The 22,017-nt window shown below is 40.7% G+C and overlaps 1 protein-coding gene and 1 non-coding gene across 2 annotated transcripts in view; both read right to left on the bottom strand.

Moving 5' to 3' along the window:
- Positions 1-22,017, bottom strand: part of LOC126482266 (probable ATP-dependent RNA helicase pitchoune) — a 55,953-nt gene that overhangs the window by 7,699 nt on the left and 26,237 nt on the right. The window contains exon 8 of the mRNA XM_050106251.1: positions 7,434-7,594. Coding sequence (XP_049962208.1) covers positions 7,434-7,594 — 161 coding nt within the window. The remainder of the gene's footprint in view (positions 1-7,433; positions 7,595-22,017) is intronic.
- Trnaa-ugc (transfer RNA alanine (anticodon UGC)) lies at positions 11,552-11,624 on the bottom strand. The gene has a single exon. It is a non-coding gene; the product is annotated as a tRNA-Ala (tRNA).

Raw genomic sequence — 22,017 nt, 5'->3', positions numbered from 1 at the left:
ATTCATAAACAATTCTAGATTTGTGCTATCAAACAAACTAGAGCAAAATGAGAGCATATCCACTTATCGGTAGTTGCTGAAGCCTGGAGGTGACGATAGATGAAGCAAATTGTGGAAGAAAGTAGGCCTTTCAGCTTTCGTAACTTATGCGTAAGATGGCATGACAGTGACCAAGTATGGTGTTTCCACATGTAAGTTGACTTACACAAGTGGTGGTGCGTGATGTGCATGTAATTCATTTCTGTGGAAACCCAGCAATACACTACACTAACATGCATGTAACAAGACATTAATTGCAGCAATGTGCAGTAGCGAGACTATGTGAATCATGTAACACACCAGCCAATAGGGACATTCTGCTGCATCACTGTAGTAAACAAATGTCGAGCATTTAGCGTAAGTGTTAATTTTCCTAAGAAACAAAACAAATCTATACTGTAATTTTAATGTTGATTTCCATTATTAGCCAGTCAGATCTCAAACTGCAAAAAGGAAGGTAGAGTGGAGGAATGGGAAGTAGGAACTTTGCAAATGAATGTAACAAACAACAGATCAGATATCAGATTTCACTTTTACAGCCTGAGAGTACACTGGGTGCCTCTTCTCAGAAGTGATTTAGAGAGTGACACAACGAGGCCTCATTAATGAGATCCTCAATGACTAACAATTGAACTTAATGCCCAATCACAGAGAGATGGTACAACAAGAAACGGAATCCGGCAACTTGTGGTGCCAGCACTAAAAGCCCAGTCATGGGGCAGCACCAGAGGTGTCTGGTACATGCATGGTGTACTGTATAGGATGACAGTTTCCAATCACGGCATAAAGTTTTCAGCAGGACTTGCCAGTGCTGATGGCAGCAGCAGCAGACACACACACTCTCTCTCTCTCTCTCTCTCTCTCTCTCTCTCTCTCTCTCTCTCTCTCTCTCTCTCTCTCCCCCTGAAGATAGCACAGTCCTGCTGCAAACCCTAGAAGACTAGCAAGAATTGTTATGCCTGCAAAGCCTACACAGTCATGGCAGCTTGTGGTATTTTGGCAGTGGCTGCAGCACGGACGGATTACCAAATGTTTGAACTAATGTAACTAGTAGATTGGTAGCAGAAATAATTCCAAAAAGAGACAAGGGAATGTTCAAGAATGGAACAAATTGAAAAATAAAATTATGTAAACCATTTCAGTGACATTCAACAATTTTGTAAGGTTAGTGCCCAAAATAAGAATTTTAAAACAATGGTGCCATGACTGTACATGGCCTATTGCAAATGGGTTGAGGAAATTGAAAAAAATGTTTCTTGTGTCAGCTCATATGTTAATTCTAAGCACTGTAGATTTTGCTGTAACAGGACGGTTAGAAAATTAAAACCTTCAAATTAACAAACCTGCTTTTAAGGAAATACCTCTTTTAACAAATATTTCTGTCGGTCCCAGCGACAGCCCCAAAAGAACAATGTTGTTTCCCTCCAGTTTAAGAAAAACTCTGCTTTTAAGGGCTAAACATAAAACATTCTGCCAATTAAAATCCAGTTTTTATACAATTTCTAAAATGTCTAAGTGGGCTTTTGTTTTCTTTTAGTTTCACACATGTCACACTTTGTGTCATATGATGGTTTTATATGGTTATCAACGGATTCTTTCGGTCAACACATATCTAGATCGAATTCCACTGTAGCGATACCAGAAAAAGCATTTAATGAATAAGGTAGCGATTTCGGCCCTGCCTCCCAAGTGACTATGGTCACATGACCTGACATCACTGTTGCCAAATTCTGATTTACGAAGTGCAAGCCACGAAGTGTTGTCACTGTTGCTGTCGAATTTACCTGTTTGCTTTTGTGGGGTTATGGTTTCCAAATGTAGAAAGCTTACAATTCAGCAAAAGCTGATGATTATTCACAATGTCGAAGACATTTACAACATAAAACATTCTGACATGACGAAGAAGTACGAATTGGCACAGCCATCATTGTATGGCATTCTCAAAAACAAGGAATCATAGCTAAATGCCAAAGCTAGTGGTTTCTCTGGATGTAAAGAAAGAACATTCACATGTCAACATTCAGTGATGTGAAAACTAATTCTTTTAAAATGGTTTCAAGGAATGAGAAGTGGCAGCATTCCCATAAGTGGAAACATATGACAAAATCGCCCCGTGTATGTGTGTTAAAAATTTCAGTGCATCAAACAGCTGCTTAGATAATTTCTCAAAAAAACATCATAATCTCTCATTTCACAGTGTAAGTGGAGAGAGTGAGGCTGAGCATATAAAAACTAAACCATTGGAAGTACCTTACATTACTAGGACTAATGCAGAATTTGAGCCAAGAGAGATTTTTAACACAGATGAAACACCTCTTTTTACTTCCTATGAGAACTCATTCTGTCACGGGAGAAGAATGCCATGGAGGTAACAAAAAGTAAAAAAAGAATGACTGTGCTATTGTATGTAAATAATGATGGAAGTGAGAAGTTGCCTCCAATGATAACAGGGAAATTTAAAACTCCCAGGTGTTTTAAAAATACAAGAATGCTACCATGTACTTACAAGTACAAAAGCAATGCCTAGATAACACTGGAAATCTTTAGAAGATTTCTCAGGCATTTATATGCCAAGACGGGTGCAGCAGATACAAAAACAGTTCTTATGATTAACTGATGCTCTGTACATCTCAAGGAATGTACATGTTGTGCTTCTTCCACCAAACTGTACAAATAGAGCCTCAACATTTTACAGGCTTCATACACATTTGTTGCTGCTGGCTTTGTGTAACACAACAGACTTTCTATTCCTAACACTGTCAGTACAAGGGTGATCTGCAATATATGATAACTGAAGGAAACTTCACAAGCCAAGATTGCTAAAAAATCATTTTACTGGATGACCAGATTCATCACTGGATCTTATGCTTTAAAATATTACAACATACTGTCTATCAGTATTGCAGGTCATTTCACACTGCATATACACTTCAAACACTGCCATGATGATGATGATGATGGGAAAGGTATATGTACAATGTGAAGCGACTTGCAACAGTGATGGACAATACTTTGCAATCTTTTAAAGCATAACATCCAAAGAACCAGTCATCAAATAAAATGCTTTTTAGCAACCTTAGATTGTGACTTTTCTTCAGTTACCGCAACAAACTGTGGTGAATTGTTTTGTAAAGGCTAGTTGTGGTATATCAGTTGCTGACTAAGATGAAATTGTTCCACAAGAAGAATTGAGTGGAGTCACAGATTTTCCTGGTAATGTGAGTTTCCAGAAGTTTGTTTCTTGTGATGATGACATTTGTACTTTCACATCTGAGATTAATGTAAGTGAAATTCTAGTGAACAAACAGTGAATACAAACTAGTGGTGACAACCATCTTGAAGAAGAAGAAGAAGAAGAAGAAAACAAAAACGAGGACAACAACATTACACCTAGTCTTGCAGCTGCTTTGCAAGGACTTGATATCACCAAGAACTACTACTCTTAATGCAACAACTTATCTCACTGGTACAGCAAAATAAACAGCTCTTCTTGATTAAAAAAAAACAATGTGTTCTTAAAAAAAAGTGATCTATGTTATATCTCGATGGTAGCAATGAAAACCTTGTAACACCATTTTGTCAAACGTTACAGGAGAAGCAAAAACAGAGTCTTAAAAAATATCTGAAGTGATACAAATAATGTTGCTACATGTGTAACTATGTAGTAGAACTTATAATAAAATGTTTCCCCGAGATGTTTAAGTCTCTAGTTTATATACAAAATGATCGAAGCAGAAGAAATAAATTAAAATTTGTAATGCAGCCGGGACTCGAACCTGTGTCTTCTTGTTTGCTAGGCGGAAATGCTAACCATTACACCACCTAGTTACTGACAGACTGGCGAATTCCATGCACTTCACTTTCAAATCTTGCTTAAGTAGCAGAGGTGCCAGTTACTTGGTGTGTGTGTGTGTGTGTGTGTGTGTGTGTGTGTGTGTGTGTGTGTGTGTGATAGAAGAAATGACTACCTAGAGATGCACAACTGGCAGGACTCTGACTGCTTGATAAAATCCATGGTTAAACTGAATGCTGAATAGCAGAGACACTAGACAGTCCAGACTAGAACTCTCAAGCAGCAACAACTGAATTACTTTCATAACAATACACATTTCTGCCTAACACAAAGGAGACATTTCTAAGTTTGTGACACCACACTACAGCTTTGTGCTGCAGCTAAAAGGAGTTAAGGAGTGATTGTTTATGGGAACAATATGCTGCTGTTGGTATAGGGTGAGACCAGATAATATGATGAAAAGGAATCTAACACAGAACTACCAAGAGGAACTGCATTATGTTAAACCCTGTTCACTGCTTGTAATAGGTAGCTAACGGGTACTCCATTTCCAAAGGGAAATAAGAAAAATCAGACATGATAGCCATATAACCAGGGAAGTAGTATGTATTTAATGAAACCATTAACTTTCAACCTCATATCAAAAGCACATGTTGGAATGATCTGATGATAATGGTCATGACAACTGAAGGAAACAATGTGGATTTTGCTGGCAGGTAAATGCCAGAAGAAAATACCAGGAATTCCATGCCAGTTTTTACCAACAAACTGGTGTGAATGATGTGTTAGTGTAGTACAACAAGTACAAAATGTTGTATGCAGGCTATAATGTATGCCCCCTTAGCCATTTTGGGCATACTTTGTCTCCTGATCAGCCATTCAAAGTATATAATACTGTTACAAGACAAAATGGATAGAATTAGAAAAAATTTAATGCATCCCATGCATCCCTCTTAAAGGGTCTCTTCGAGGGCCATCTATTACTGGTTTTCTTGGAGTCCAATAGCTGAACATTTTATTTAATGAAACTGTCAAATTCCTTATGATTAACACTAAACTGATCCTTCAACTCAACCTCCTGTCAGGTAGTCAACCACATCACTTGTGTTCACATCAAGTGTAACAACAAAAGCAGTATCTATGGTTTCACACCTGTCATAAAGTCTACATCACAAACATTCTTCCTTTAACTGCCTTAGACTATAGGCAGTCCCCTCTGATGAAACATTGAAGATATTAGCTATCCTTTAAGTGGTTTCAAATCTCAAAATTATTTAAAAATGACACTTCTGCAAAGCAAGAAATGGCATTCATACTATAACAATATTGTATCACCATGGGCTAGAACTAATCAATCTACAGCAATTCCAAGGATATATCTTCCTTGAGACATGCTGTAAAGTGAGACTGACACAGTATCAAACACCATTGTCAAATTTCTCCCAACACACACTATGAACACAATGGCCATATAACATCTGGGCTTACAGCACCCTAGGCAGACTACAGTGGACCATATTTAATAAGTACACAAGTTCAAAGCCGTACTCAATGCCCACTAACCAACTCAAATCCCAGAACCCCAAAACTGGCAAAAACTTGCAAACCAGTGGAAGGGTGGCATGAGAGAGTATAAAGCGAATTAACTTACTCGCAATTCTGTGTAGCACTCTGTACCTGCATGACCTCCACTCAGCTCTCAATCAGAATAAATGATCACAGTTCCTCCAACAGCCTACTCTGCAACACACATCCTGTTGCTGAACACTCAATGAAATGGAGAGACCAATATACTAGGCAACTCATATGCTACTTTAATCCCTCCTTTGTCCCTTTCCATGCTATTAAACTGCCTTCATTTCACCCTGTTCACATATTGCGGCACCAGGGGCTGCCACAAATTTCCCCAAGTGAAATTCTCTGATATTTCCTTGATTTCTAGACAAGTTTTGGCATTTTTCCCTGACAAATTAAACATTGGCAGGCCCAATCCTTTACAGGTACCTGCAGAAACGGCCTACAGTTTTGGTCTGTCATGGAAATCCACTCGTGTGGCCAGTTATTCACGAGCCACAGACAGCATGTTGATGAAATAAGACCACAGTGATCAATCCATGCAACAGGTAACTTGCTCAAATACTCTCAGAATCAATAATAATGAGGGTAAGTAGCAACTCACCGTAAAGATGACTACTGAACTGCAGACAGGCATGTAGGAAAGACCATCACACCCTCAAAACTAGTCACAGCTTTTGTCAGAAAACAAGAGCAGTCACTCAGGCACAATTCATGCAAACACGATCACTGTCTCCAGCCACTGCATCTACAATCTCTGGGAATCAGATCCAAACAAACAACTCTCATGCCTCCCTGCCTCTTACCAGCAGCTGCCGATTTCCAGAACCTGTGGCAACCCCACGCACTAACAGCTTGGCTTATTTTCTGACACTGTCATCCCATTTTGGCTCATCTCCTTTTATACCACCTTTCTTTGCACTGTTTTCATTTGCATTGTGCAGCTATTTTTATTTTATGTCTCTTCCTGGACCTTTTATCTGCTAACAGATCACTATAATTTTCTTAATTTTGTAGCTGGTCTCTTATTAGTCCACTGTTACTTTTAACTCTTTTCCTGCACCTTCTGAATATTAATGAACATTTTCCTTCCTCTAGTACCATAGACTTTATACAGTACATGGCCTTTTTACATTTTCTTATTTTCTACCTTCTCCTTTTGCTTGACAAAGGAAACACTTAAAAGTTTTGTGCATTATTTATTTGTGCTCCTGTCCTTTATTTTCCACTTGTAAATGCTTTGCCAAATGCTGTCTCAAAAAGTGGGAATTCTAATGCTTTACTTCCTACTGTGAATTAGATTAATAATGTGTGGCAGGAAACTAATGTGCAGCTAATATCTCATTATAACAGATTTCCACCTTTTTGATTCCTTTCGTTTCATTAGTAATTTTACTCATGCACAAACTGTATCTCTAGTCCTAATTTAGAAGGTCAGACATTGCAGAAAGTCATTCATCTGCAGTGCACAAGTCACTCATTCTACACTGCCTTGCAGAACATGAAGTGCCCTCTTCACTTATCCAAGACAGCACCATGTATAGAAATTGCACAATGCTGACAGACATACATACATAAATTTCCATTAGGAAGAATGATTGGAAATTATGCAGTAAAGCAAAAGTTTTTATTTTAAGTGCCATAAGGTGGCAGTAAAAACAAGGATGTTCAAATTAGGAGTGAGGATGGAACTAGCTTGATTACTTGTTCAGAAAGTGTTAGCAACAGATTACGGGCACAGTCTTCAATTATTCAGAGCTGCATTACGTTGTTTTAAATACCAGTTGTATTAAATTGAATTATATGTTATTTTGAGCAATGCTGCAAATTAACAGCCAATTTGAAAAGCTACTTTATAGACGTACTGCTAACAAAAGGGGCACCGGGGGTAGTAGCACACAGCACACAAATGCCTAGAGTGAGCTGTGCAGTGATCAATGTTGATGGGTAAGTTATTACACCCACGAAGAGGGTATCTATGCACTGCAAATCAAATACAATATAATACACTTAGCCATATACTTACATGTATACACATAACAGGTAGGTCAATGTAGTTGAGTAACTCATGATGGTATTTCACCGACATACATGAGCTGAAGAAAACCATAACTTTCTTCTTTCTGTTCTTCTTAAGGAATGTAAAAAGCAACAGAAACCTCTTCTCTGAAGGACACACAACATAACCTGTAAAAATGAGGAAAGGTAACATTAATTAAACTTACACTACAATTTATTAAAAGTTGATACACTGTGGTTTCTATTTTGCAATCTACACACATTAAAAAAAGTTTCGCATCACCCCGGTTCCCAGAACTCCTGAAGATGGGTGTTGACTGTGAATATTGTATCACAGACACAGTCCCTTTGACTGTTCAGAGATGTCACTAAACCAGCCCAAAGATGTAAACAACCTTGCACGAGCAAAGCCTATTAGTCGGAGGGGATCCGACAGCAGATCAGTTACAGTCACTCCACCAGGAAGGAGGTACGTGGCTCATGTTATCTGTAGTTCAACCATGCCTAGATGGTCAATAACGACATTCAATCATGTCCACATTGTTACTTTGTGCCAGGAAGGGCTCTTAACAAGGGAAGTGTCGAGGCATCTCTGACTGAACCAAAGCGGTGTTGTTCGGGCATGGAGGAGATTACAGAGTGGCAGGAACTCTCGACGATACACCTCGCTCAGGCTGTCCAAGGACTACTAATGCAATGGATGACCGCTACCTAAGGATTATGACTCTGAAGAACCCAGAAAGCAACGCCACCATGTTGACTAATGTTTTTTGTGTAGCCACAGGATGTCGAGTTAGGACTCAAACTGTGCGCAACAGGCTGCATGATGGGCAACTTCACTCCCAACGTCCATGGTGAGGTCCAGCTTTGCAACTACGACACCATGCAACACAGTACAGATGGGCCCAACAACATGCCAAATGAACCACTCAGGATTGGCATCACGTTCTCTTCACCGGCGAGTGTCGCATAGACAATTGTTGGAGACGTGTTTGGAGGCAACCCAGTCAGACTGAACGCCTTAGACACACTGTCCAGCTAGTGCAGCAAGGTGGAGGTTCCCTGATGTTTCGGGGCGGCATTACATGGGGCCGACGTACACCAATGGTAGTTATGGAAAGCGCCATAACGGCTGTATGATATGCGACTGCCATCCTCCGACCGATTGTGCAACAATATCGGCAGCATATTGGCAAGACATTCATCTTCACGTACGACAATTTGTGTCCCCATTGTGCACATCTTGTGAATAACTTCCTTCAGAATAACGACATCGCTCAACTAGAGTGGCCAGCATGTTCTCCAGACATGAACCCTATTGAAAAGGGCTGTTTATGGACAATGTGACCACCAACCACTCTGAGGGACCTACGCTGAATCACCATTGAGGAGTGGGACAATCTGGACCAACAGTGCCTTGATGAACTTGTGGATAGTATGCCACGACAAATATAGGCATGCATCAATGCAAGCGGATGTGCTACTGGGTATTAGAGGTACCGGTGTGTACAGCAATCTCTATCACAACCTCTGAAGGTCTTGCTGTATGATGGTACAACATGAAATGTGTGGTTTTCATGAGCAATAAAAATGGTAGAAATGATGCTTATGTTGATCTCTATTCCAATTTTCTGTACAGGTTCATAATGAAACTTGGGGAGTCTGTTGACAAAATATTTCTGGTGATTCAGCAGGCATTTGGGATGAATATCTATCATTGCAGCAGATGTTCCAGTGGCACAAGGCATTTTTGGAAAGCTGGATTGACATCAACAATCAGCATTGAAAGGTGTAGACATGCCAACTCAGCACTTATCTGATAGCTCACTCTCTGTATGTACCCAAAACCATTGTCCCATGAGACTGTAACCAAACAATTGTAAATTGAAGTGTGTGCAAACTCTGGTTCCAAATATTTTGAGGAACAACCACAAAGCCAACAGAGTGCTCATTTGTGAACTTCTAGAATTGTTAAAAGTGATGCTGCTTGTCTGGACGACGTCATAATGGGGCAATAGTTGGGTTTTCAAATATGTCCCGGAGTCAAAAAGACAAGAGTTCTAAGTGACACACTTCACAGTCAACATGCCCCAAGAAGGCATGCCTTAGCAGGTATAAAGTGAAGGCAATGTGATTGTCTTTTTTAATGCTAGAAGTGATATTGTCCTTCATGAGTTTGTAGCTGCTGGACAGACTGTCAATGCTGCCTTTTATGTGAAAGTGCTGAAAAGGTGGTGTTTTTTTTTTTGTTTTTTTTTTTGGGGGGGGGGGGGGGGGTAATCATGAGCATCAGATCAGCAATAGCCAGTTCCTGGAAGCTCCACCATGACAATGCACCCAGTCACTCCATCTGGTCAAAAACAACTTGGCAATGCAGCCACACCCCTACTCCTACAATTTTTTTAACTGTTTTCCTGGTTCAATACACTCTTGAACGGATACCAAATTGCAATAAATAACAACTTGAAAGGGTCTATAAAGGACATTACAACCCACACCTACCTAAGTGCCTACAAGACTCTGAAATCTCACTGGCAAATACATATGACACAAGACGGTCCTATATTGAATAATTCTTGTGCATTATACCACTCTGATCAATAAATTATTTTTTATGGAATTAGTGACATTATGTTCCGGACAAGCCTTGTACTCTTATCTTCCTGTTGATCTGTCATTCCGTCTGCTTTATGACTGCTGATAGGTAATTCATTTTACCAAACATCTAATACAGATTTCTATATTTTTTCTTGCAAATCTAAGTCCAGCAATGAACCACAGACCTTACCACGATAAGGTAGCTTGTGCTGTGCCATAAGTGCAACCTTATCAGAGAAGTACGTGTGGACTGTGATTTCGTAGAAAGGTTCTGGTATAATGTAAATAGAAGTAAAGGATACTCGCTGTAAAGCGTAAGCACTGACGCTTCGGCAGGCAACAAGCACAGGTGCAAACAAAAAAAAGAAGAAAGAAAACTTGCTACCTTTCAGAGTATTTATTTTAGCTACAGTACAACTACACACAGAAAACACATGCACCTACGTCCCTACATGCTCCAGCTTGATGAACAATGCCAGTGCTGCATTTCAGCAGGTGGACTATGTTGGGGTGGCGGTTGTGTCAGGTAGGATGGTTAGAAGGAGAGAGAGGCAGGAGGCAGGGAAAGGGGTTGGGGGTTGGTGGTTAGCACCTAGGAGGGGGGCAGCCAGTCTGCAGGAGGGAAAGGTGGTAGGTGTGTAGTAGAGATGGGTCGTTCACGAACTAACAGGTCCAAACAACGGTTCACCAAGATGAACGGAAGGAGCGAGGAACAAATTCTAAGGAACGGTCTTTCATAATTCACTTTGGTTGCAGCTTTCTACTTGTAGTTCCTAGGAACGGGGAATGATCGGTCTTGTTCCCACAGCAGCACATCAGGCGGTCTCATTCTAGCCTTGGTCCCATTCCCGTCTCTGTCTCGGTCTCCCTCGGCCAGACTCGTCCTCCTTCACATGGCTACTTTTTGCAGTTCCACTGCCAACTGCTCCTAGTTAGTTCAGTATCAGAGTAGTTGTTCGTTTCGTTTGCTGCGCACGCCCGTTCTAGATCTGCTTCAAACCTTTCTTGAACTCTGAACTTCTGGTTCTTTTTGTATTTTATTCAGCATCCACGACTGGTAATTAAAATGTATTTTATATTTACATAAATCACGTAAACATTCATTGTATGTAAAACATACATCTTTTCAGGTAACAATAGAGCATATCAGCTTACTTCATTATTTCGGTAAACAGCACAAGACATACTTACAAAAAGGCAACCTTTTCTGTTATTACACATGCAAAGGAATTCGGTATGGCATACACGAGTGGCCATTTTCAGTCTTTTTTTGACCCAATGTAAAACAGCATGTTCATTGTTATGGAAAGCAGACAGGCTTAAAAAACGAATGAAGCCTGCACTCCATAATCGAGTGGTGGTGGTGGTTAGTGTTTAACGTCCCGTCGACAACGAGGTCATTAGAGACGGAGCTCATGCTCGGGTTAGGGAAGGATTGGGAAGGAAATCGGCCGTGCCCTTTCAAAGGAACCATCCCGGCATTTGCCTGAAGCGATTTAGGGAAATCACGGAAAACCTAAATCACGATGGCTGGAGACGGGATTGAACCGTCGTCCTCCCGAATGCAAGTCCAGTGTGCTAACCACTGCACCACCTCGCTCGGTCATAATCGAGTGTCTGGTCTCATATTTCATAAAGAGAATATAATAACTTCTACAACATTAATTCAGGGGCACAGGGTGGCACACGAAAAATCGATCCTAGTACTAGACTGCTCACTGTCGCACATCAATCATTATCTATTGTTTTGAAGTTACTTGCATTAGCTTATTTGCTATTTCTTTACTGCCTAATTATTACATGTTTCGCTATTCTGCTTGCAGTGGTCAACAAATCTTGCGTAACTGGCAAGCTGTCTGCACTCGGGGCTGGTTTTTCGTATGCTACCTTATATTATTTCACTGCTATCAGCCACATAACGCTACAGTTGGCTAAATGATAGATTATGCAGAATCGCGGAAATTACTTCTACAAGTCTGTGAGAATCCTGTACTGAATAAATACTCTGTACTCCAGGGGGGAGGCAAGTGCCCCCTCTTGGCACCTTCCATCCTTCAGTCACCTATGCTATTAATTTTCAGTTTTTCATAAGCACCATATACCATACACAAATGAACAGTGAATGAGTAAAAATGAATGGTTCCCAAAAAAAGAGCGCGCACCAGTGAACTAATTCCCAAGGATGAATGAGTTTGCCCATCTCTAGCTGTATAACCCTGGCATGTGATACACAGTTGACAGAGCCAATAGAGACATGATTTGGGAGAAGGTGACAAGACGAAGGAAGGTGGTAGGAAAAACTGTTTGGTGGAGGGTGTGGGGACAGTGGGTTACCAGAGATTGAGGCCAGGACAATTACGGCAGAGAAGAATGTGTTGCGAAGGGTAACTCCCATCTGCATAGTTCAGTGTAACTGATGGTGGAGGAAAGAATCCAGATGGCCCATATTGTCCGTGGCAACTGTTTGACCATTCATCCTGGTGGACAGCTGGTTGGTATTCAGATTGACATAAAAAGCTATGCAGTATTTGCAGCAGAGCTGGTATCTGACATGGCTCCTTTTACCAGTAGCCTGGGCTCTGATGGGATGAGACAGGATAAGCCAGTGACAGGACAAGAGAATGGGGCAGGTCTTGCACCTTGGTCTTCCACTGGGATATGATCCCTGTGGCAAGTGGCTGGGGAGTGGGAGTGGCATAGGGATGGATGAGGAAGTTGTTTAGGTTGAGTGGGCAATGGAACACCACTTTAAGAGGGGTAGGAAGGATCTTGAGTGATATGTTCCTCATTTCAGGGCATGATGAGAGAAAAGGCCCTGGCAAAGGACATAGTTCAGTTGATCCAGTCCAGGGTGACACTGGATGACTATGGGCAGCACTCCTTTCTAGCTTATTGTTGAGGGTGGTGGGAGGATTGGAGGTGTATTAGGATATAGCACAGGAAATCTTTTTGTGCACAAGGTTAGGGGCAGAGTGTGTTTGTGAAGGCCTTCATGAGACCTCTAGTATACTGGGCAAGGGAGATCTCATCACTGAAGATATATCATCCACAGACTGTATGGGAGAGATGTTTTAGTGTGGAGGGGATGGCAGCTATTGAAATGCAGATACTGTTGGTGATTACTGGGTTTAATGTGGACAAAACTGTGGATGGAGCCATCAAGAGGTGGAGGTCAACATCCAGGAAGGCAGCACCATTGTGTTTAGGACAACCAGGTGAAGTGAATTTGAGAGAGGATACTAAGGTCGACAAGGTATCAGGATAGGGTATCTTGGCCCTCAGTCCGGATCATGAAGATATCATCAATGAACCGGAACTAGACAGAGGTTGCCACATCCTTTTTCAGAGCTTTGATAATCTCCCATCATGCCCTGAAATGTGGTACATCTTACCAAAACTGCTTCCCACCCTTCCTAATGTGGTGTTCAGTTTCCCACCCAACCCATACAACATCCTATTCCATATCTATGCCACTCACACTCCCAACCCATCCCCACAGGGCTCATATCCCTATGTAAGACTAAGGTGCCAGGCCTGCCCAATCCACTCATCGAGCACTTCTGGTCACATGCTTATCCTAACCAATCAGAGGCCAGGCAACCCATGAAAGCAGCCATGTCTTGTACCAACTCCGTTGCAAACACTGCACAGCTACCCTTGCAACACATCCTCCACTGCCGTAATCTTCCTGGCCTCTACCTCTACATCTGGTAGCCCACTGTCGCCGCAGCCCCTACCCAATATTTTCCACTTCCTCCCTCTTGTTGCCCCTCTTCCCTCTCAACTCATGTACAACTGTTCATCACGTGCCTAGCACATCCACCTGAAACACCCACTCTCGCATTCCTAGCTGGTAAACTGACTGCCTCCCTCTGAGCCACTAGCCACCCAACGCCTACCTCTATGCGTCCCACTTGACACCACCATATGGCTCCTAGAGGAAGCCAGTAGTATTTTCAGTAACAGCTGGGGCAACAGTCTGAATGGGAGAACCGGCCTTTTAACATCAACCATGGCACTGTCGTGTTGGTACAGCAAATGACTGAAAGCAAAGGGGAAACTATTATTGTTATATTTCTCAAGGACATGCAACTCTATTGTATGGTTTGATGATGACAGCATCCTCTTGGATAAAATATTTCCCCCATTCAGACCTCCACATGGGGACTATTCACAAATATATCATGAAGATAAACAAATTTGGGTTTCTTGGGACTGCAGCATGGGATCACTTAATCCAGTGGATACGTTAGATGATTTAAAAAGAGAAACTGATATACTGAAGTTAGATTCAATGCAGATTTGATATGAGCGGTTTAGCTGAGTACAAGGTAATAAACACAACATCAAATAGGGGTAATGCAGGAGTAGATCTAATAATGAATAAGAAAACAGGAATGCAATTGAACCACTATGAACAGCAAAATGAACATATTCTCATATCCAAGAAAGAGACAAAGCATTCACTGTATGCATATAAGTCAGAGCTTAATGTAGAGACTGAAAGAATGTACAATGGGATAAAGAACTGTGCAGATTGTGAAGATACAAGATAATTTAATAGTGATGCAGTACTGGAATCATCGTTATAGAATGCAACTATTTAAATATTTCTATGTTGGTGATATTCAGTCATCTAGGAACTACATTTAGATTATAAATTACAACAATAGCTATAACTGCGTATTATTGAAATTATAGGGGGACATCATAAAGAAAGATGTAGGGAAGATATTTCATTAAATGGGCTACAGTGTCGCATGACAATTAAAAAAGGAGGAATAAGCAAGATATAGGTTGCAGGAATGGAGATTAAATGTAGTTCTCACAAAAACATAAAGAAAAATAAAGATGCATTTAATACAGTGGCAAGATTTTGTGTGTGTGTGTGTGTGTGTGTGTGTGTGTGTGTGTGTGTGTGTGTGTGGTGTTGTTGTTGTTGTTTTGGAGACTTGCAGCACACCAGTCTTCACACTGAATACCACAGCTAGTCAATCCAGTGGAAGTCTCTTCATTTCTGCCATAACTACTGCATCCTACATCCCTCTGAACCAACTGATTTTATTCGAGCCTTGGTCACGCAAACCTGTCCAATCTCCAGTGGGCAGTGGGCTGGCTGGCTGGCTGTACACAGACAGGACTACTACAATGTTGGGATGTGCAGACGTCGATCACAATCAAACACCTCATTGCACAACTGGACTATTCTGTTTGAAGTGCTGACACACTCTTCCAGCAGTTGGGGTATTCCCAGGTCTGTGCCCACTGGTTTCCTCAACCATAAAGACTTACTACATCTGTTTGGCCCAATGAAAGATGCACTCCATGGGAAGCAGTATGTGGACAATGTGGAGATTATTAATGCAGCAAGACATTGGTTTCGACATCTAATGGTAGAAAGGTAGTATGCAAGCTTACATGCACTTCTAGTAAGGTGGCGTAGGACCATCACCTTGAACAGATACTGTGTTAAAAGGGAAGGTTTTGAAGCAAAACGTGTGAGGAATAATATGGCATATTGGAATCCTTAAAAAAACTTAACCTTATATCATAAAAAAATGTATTACTTATGGAATGCCACTTGTACAATATCAGCTTGAAACGTAAATGTCTCACCGACTGCTTCTACCTTATGCTCACATAAAGGCAATGCTCTAAGGTCTCCACCCCACCTATAAAGGCTGATTCATCTGTATGTGCTCAGTGAAGTGGATAATTTTTTGTCCAGTGAGCTTTTGGCTACTCCATACAAATCCCGTCAGAAAACACTGAAATATCTCTTTTTCAAAATTGATTTTATTGCCAGTCTGCTCTGTGTACTCTCTCTGCTTTGTAATTACTTTGCTGTAAAAACAGCAAAACTCATTTACTACCTTCAGTGTCTTCATTTTCTAACCTAATTCCTTCACCATCAGTGAAATAACACAACATTTTGTCCTTTGTTATACTAATGTTCATTTAATAATCTCTTTTTTAGGCACTACCCTTTCTGTTCAACTACTGTTTTGAGTCCTTTGCCATCTGACAGAATTTCAAAGTCATCAGTAAACCTGAATGTTTTTCTTCTTCTCCATGAACCATAAATCCCTTTACAAATATTTCCTTTGTTCATGAAGAAGCTACTAAACTGTCTAATTCTCTTCTCAGTTACCTGCTTCCCTTTCTTGTCCTTTAACTGCAGTCTGGTTCCTGTAAAAGTTGAAAATATATTTTGCAACCATGATTTATTAAACTGATAATTCAATAATATTCATACCTGCCAGCACTGTCACTCTTTGGAACTGGAATCATCACTTTTTTCCTTATCCTGAGAGTATTTTGCCAGTCTCATATCTTGAAGACTGATGGAATAATTTGCTCCTCACTGTCACATCAGCCATCTCGTCTCCATTTACTTCCTCTTCCCTTTATATTACATTGTCATCAAGTTAATTTCCCTGGTGTACACTTTCTATATAGTCCTTCCACCTTTCAGCCTTCCCTTCTATGTTTTGTGCTGTCATGGGTGCTTAACATTCATACAGCTACTTCTCTTTTCTCATAAAGTCTCTCTCATTTGCTTACAGGCAACATCTATCTTTATCCTCATGCATGACTTTACTGTCTTGCTTCTATCCTCTAACCATAATACCTGCTTAATCCTTTTACCCTATCTCACCATTACCTTAAACATATGTTGCCCATTTAATTTGCTGCATATTTTGTGTTTTTCCCATTTTGTCAAATTAACTTAATGCTCCATATGTTATCCAAGAATTTCTACTGGGTCTTGTCTACTTGCCTCTTCAGTCTCTGCTGCCTTCACTGTTTCATCTGTCAAAGCTATCCATTTCCCTACTTTCAGTCCAATGTTGTCTAATGCTTCCTCAAACTTTGAACAACCTTTGGTTCTTTCAGTTTATTCAGGTCCCATCTCTAATTTTCAACCTTTATGCATTTTCTTCAGTTTCCTTCTGCAGTTCATAACCAATAATTTGGGATCAGAGCCCACTTCTGCACCTCAAAAAGTTTTGCTGTTTAAAATCTGGTATCAAAATCTCTATCTTACCATTATATTAGGTTGATGCACAAGTTTGTAGCACTTCTGTTTTGCAAGTTGGTATTCCAGTTGCTATGGGCTTATTTATCAGCTGTCATTTTTTATTTGTACATAACTGTTGTTATTTGAGTTTATATATAGTCATTTTATCATTTGGAGATACTGAGTGGCACTGTGGGCAGTAGAAATTGGAGTATGAAGTGGAGAAATCTGAATATTTCCGATATATCAATCTTCTTGAGTTCAACAGATGGGTGATGGCAGCAGAGGCAACCAGAAACATGTGCACTGTGTATGCGGATAATATCACTGGTCAGAGAATGGCAAGAAAAGGGTTTTCTTATTTTTAACAATTGTTTTGACATTGAGACTCCACATTCTGGAAGACCTTTGGGATCTGATGAAGACCGTTTATATCCAATGATCCGTGATGATCCACTTCAGTGGACTCCAGAACTGGCAAATGTGATGAACTGCAGTCATTCCACGATCGTGTGACTTCTGCATGCAATGGGGAAGTTTCAAAACTCGGGTGTTAGGGTACCACATGCTTCAAATCACAAAACTCAAAGGACGGTCATATGTGCAGCTCTGCTTGCTAATTATCAGCTGGCTCATAAACAGCACCGACCATTCCTATGTCATCTCATTAATGGGGATGAGAAATGGTGTCTTTAAGTCAACATAATGAAAATATGGGAATGACTGAGCCCAAACAAAGCAGTAACATATACAGAAGATAATGTTATGCATCTGATGGACCAGCAATGGTGGTGTACTATGAATTGCTTCTCTGTGGTGTATAACCATCACTGATGACATTTACTGTCAATAACAAAGACATCTTGCATTCACAATTCAAGAACAAAAACCAGGAAAGCTGCATAAAGTGATGCTACTCCACAATAACGCCCATTTGCATTTTGTTACACAGACAAAAAACACCATACATGAGTTGGGAAGTCATTTCACATCCACCTTATTCACCTGTCCTTGCACTTTCAGATTTTCACCTTTACCACACACTATCAAACAATCTTCAAGGGACTTCCCTTCCGGATGAAAATGCGCTCCCAACACAGCACGGCGAATTCTTCACCTCAAAACCACATGATCTCTACAGTCATGGAATTGAAAAGGTACCTCAACTTTGACAGACTGTTGCAAATAGAGAAAGAGAATATATTATTGATTACTCAAATCTGTTGTGTGTATCTGTTGCGTTTACTAAACTTACAGAAAAACACTACAAACGTATGCACCAACCTAAACCCTCTTCCAGTGTCCGAGTTTCTTCCATACGTACAACATTCTTTCATGATAGCAACGATTAAACTTCTTTCTGTGTAAAATTCTAGTAGGTAGCTTCCTCTCATTTCTTTCACCCAGTCCAAGTTCTCCTGCAGTTTTTCTTTCTATTTCTTTTCTTACCACTGAATTTGAGTCGCCTATCAAGATTAAATTTTCATCTCTTAGTTATCTGAATAATTTCTTTTTATCTCAACATAAATGGTTTCAATATCTTCACCATCCATGAAGCCAGTTGGCATGTAAACTTGTACTACGATGGTGGGTGTACATCCTTCTCAAAATAATGTGTTCACTGCACTGCTCGTAATAGCTTACCCACATTCCTCTTTTCTTACCCATTATTAGATCTATTTCTGCATTGATTCTATTTAATTTTGCTTTTTTAAATCTGTACTCACCTGATCAGAAGTCCTTTCTACCTGCCACTGTACATATCTAATTCTCACTACATCTAATATCAACCTCTCCATTTCCCTTGTTCAATTCTTTAACCCACCTACCCAATTAAAGCAATCTAACATTCCACACTTTGACCCACAGAATCTCAGTTCTGTCTTCCTCGTGACATTATCCTCCTGATGCCACAGATCCAAAGGGGGACTCTCTTAAAACCATTTTGGCTAATATTACATGCCAGATCAGTCATCATAATAATATTTTCCCTGAATACACAGGAAATGCTGCTGCCCCTCCTCAGGAACCACAGATTTATTTGACTTCTCCATATATATTTTGTGATCAAAAGTATCCCGACACCCCCAAAAACATATGTTTTTCACATTAGGTGCATTGTGCCCCCACCTAATGCCACATTCTCCACATCAGCGACCTCAGTAGTGAATAGACATTGTGGGAGAGCAGAATGGGGCATTCAGCAGAACTGGCAGACTTCGAACAAGGTCAGGTGATTGGGTGTCACTTGTGTCATACATCTGTATGCAAGATTTCCACACTCCTAAACATCCCTAGGTCCACTGTTTCCAATGCAATAGTGAAGTGAAATGTGAAGGGACACATACAGCACAAAATCATACAGGCCAACTTCGACTGTGGACTGACAGAGACCACTGACAGTTGAAGAGGGTCATAATGCGTAACAACAGGCAGACATCTGCCCAGACCATAACACAGGAATTCCAAACTGCATCAGGATCCACTGCAAGTACTATGACAGTTAAGCAGGAGGTGAAAAACTTGGATTTTCATGGTCGAACAGTTGCTCATAAACCACACATCATGATGGTAAATGCCAAACAATGCCTCACTTGGTGTAAGGAGTGTAAACATTGGACGATTGAACAGTGGAAAAACATTGTGTGGAGTGGCGAATCATGGTACACAATGTGACAATTCGATGGCAGGGTATGGGTATGGCGAATGCCTGCTGAACGTCATCTGCCAGCATGTGTAGTACCAACAGTAAAATTCGGAGGACGTGTTGTTATGGTGTGGTCCTTTTTTTTTATGTAGGGGGCTTCCACACTTTGTTCTTTCGCTTGGCACTATCACAGCACAGGCCTGCATTGATGTTTTAACCACTTTGTTGCTTCCCACTATTGAAGAGCAATTTGGGGATGGCGACTGCATCTTTCAACGTGATCGAGCACCTGTTCATAATGCACGGCCTATAGCGGACTGGTTACATGACAATAACATCCCTGTAATGGACGGCCTGCAGCGAGTCCAGACCTGAATCTTATAGAACACCTTTTCAATGTTTTGAAATACTGACTGTAGGCCAGGCCTCACCGACCGACATTGATACCTCTCCTCAGTGCAGTACTCCGTGAAGATTGGCTGCCATTCCCCAAGAAACCTTCCTGCACCTGACTGAACGTATGCCTTCGAGTGGAAGCTGTCTTCAATGGGCCAATAACATGTTGAATTCCAGGATTAGTAACGGTTGGTGCCATGAACTTTTAAGTAATTTTCAGCCAGGTGTCCAGATACTTTGATCACATAGTGCATATCCTTTTTGTTGAGATTACACCTGTGGTACAGCTATTTTTTGTATCACTGAGACACGCAAGCGAGCCCACCTCAGCAATATCCATGGTTCACACTTCAGCATGTACAACTGTACCACCTTATTTGATGCATTCTGAGGCAAACGGCTGCATCATTTGGCTAAGGAGATCATAATACCATTTGATGTATTGTTTTACTAATGCCTCGATGGCTTACTGCTAGACTACTTTTATACATCATTCCTTCCAGTGTTTGAACAGTCCCATGTACACGAGGTTCACTTTTTAAAGCTGCACATAGATCACTATTACTACGTCCCATTTCCCGCAGACTTTTTAACCTGTACTGTAAAGACTTTTCCAGTTTCCCTGCCAATTTTCTTATGGACTCTACATTGACAATTATTTAAGCAAGACAGATGGTTTTATCACTGGTAATATTTTGGGCCATTGCTTGTTGTTGAGATCCCTCGTGATTCTGATTTAGTTGATATTTACGTTTGTCAACTCTCAAAATTTTTAAATTTTACAGCTGTATGACCAATACTTTCAGTAAGCTCAAAGGTACCATCAGTTCTAAGAGTAGCACAGTTTGAGAGCTGACAAGTGTGAGTTCGGGACAGAAAACAGATCATATGACACCCCAGAAAGCCAGCTCTTTGTGGTCTGGATAAAGAAGCCAGAGAAAACAAACAAATCTGAGACCACCAACATGCCATCATAAAAAACTTTCATTTTCTCTTAAACGCAGTACTGGTACAAGAAGGGAGGGGGTGGAATGTTTATCATTTATTAACCCAGATGACCCTATGATCCTTCCAAAAGGAGTGTATGCATAGAAGTACAATAATTAAAATAAATAACATTGTTGGAGTTGTGGAACATTTTTCAAACAATGAAACGCAAGTTTTAAGTCCATTGTTGACAGAGTGTAACCAAACAGTGTCACACTGGTGCCACAGTCGTCTGTGTTGTGCTTTGAAAATAACGCTTCTGCAGCAATGGATGAACTGACAGACTAAGTTTTGCATGGGTGAGTAAACTTTATTATGAACGTTTATTATTTATATCATTTTTATGTTAATAACATCTCAAATGTTTAATCTTACAGACAGTAAAAATGTTATCTTAAACAGTTACATAGCATTTAGGGCCTTATTTCTAAACATCCTTCCAGAAGGCTGGTAGGATTGCAAGACATCATTCCTATTTCCTTGCAGGAAAAGGATTACCCTAAATGTACTATACGAAATTCTGTACAGCAATGATGATTTAACAAATAATGGTGATGTGACTTACCAAACGAAAGTGCTGGCAGGTCGATAGACACACAAACATACACACAAAATTCAAGCTTTCGCAACCAACGGTTGCTTCGTCAGGAAAGAGGGAAGGAGAGGGAAAGATGAGAGGATGTGGGTTTTAAGGGAGAGGGTAAGGAGTCATTCCAATCCCAGGAGCAGAAAGACTTACCTTAGGGGGAAAAAAGGACACACACTCACATCTCCATCCGCACATACACAGACACAAGCAGACATTTGTAAAGGCAAAGAGTTTGGGCAGAGATGTCAGTCGAGGCAGAAGTACAGAGGCAAAGATGTCGAAAGACAGGTGAGGTATGAGCGGCGGCAAATTGAAATTAGAAATTAGCGGAGATTGAGGCCTGGTGGATAACG

This window comes from Schistocerca serialis, chromosome 1, assembly GCF_023864345.2.
Source record: "Schistocerca serialis cubense isolate TAMUIC-IGC-003099 chromosome 1, iqSchSeri2.2, whole genome shotgun sequence".
Lineage (NCBI taxonomy): Eukaryota > Metazoa > Arthropoda > Insecta > Orthoptera > Acrididae > Schistocerca > Schistocerca serialis.
The sequence above is the reverse complement of the archived record's forward strand: the minus strand, read 5'-3'. Positions and strand labels throughout refer to the sequence as shown.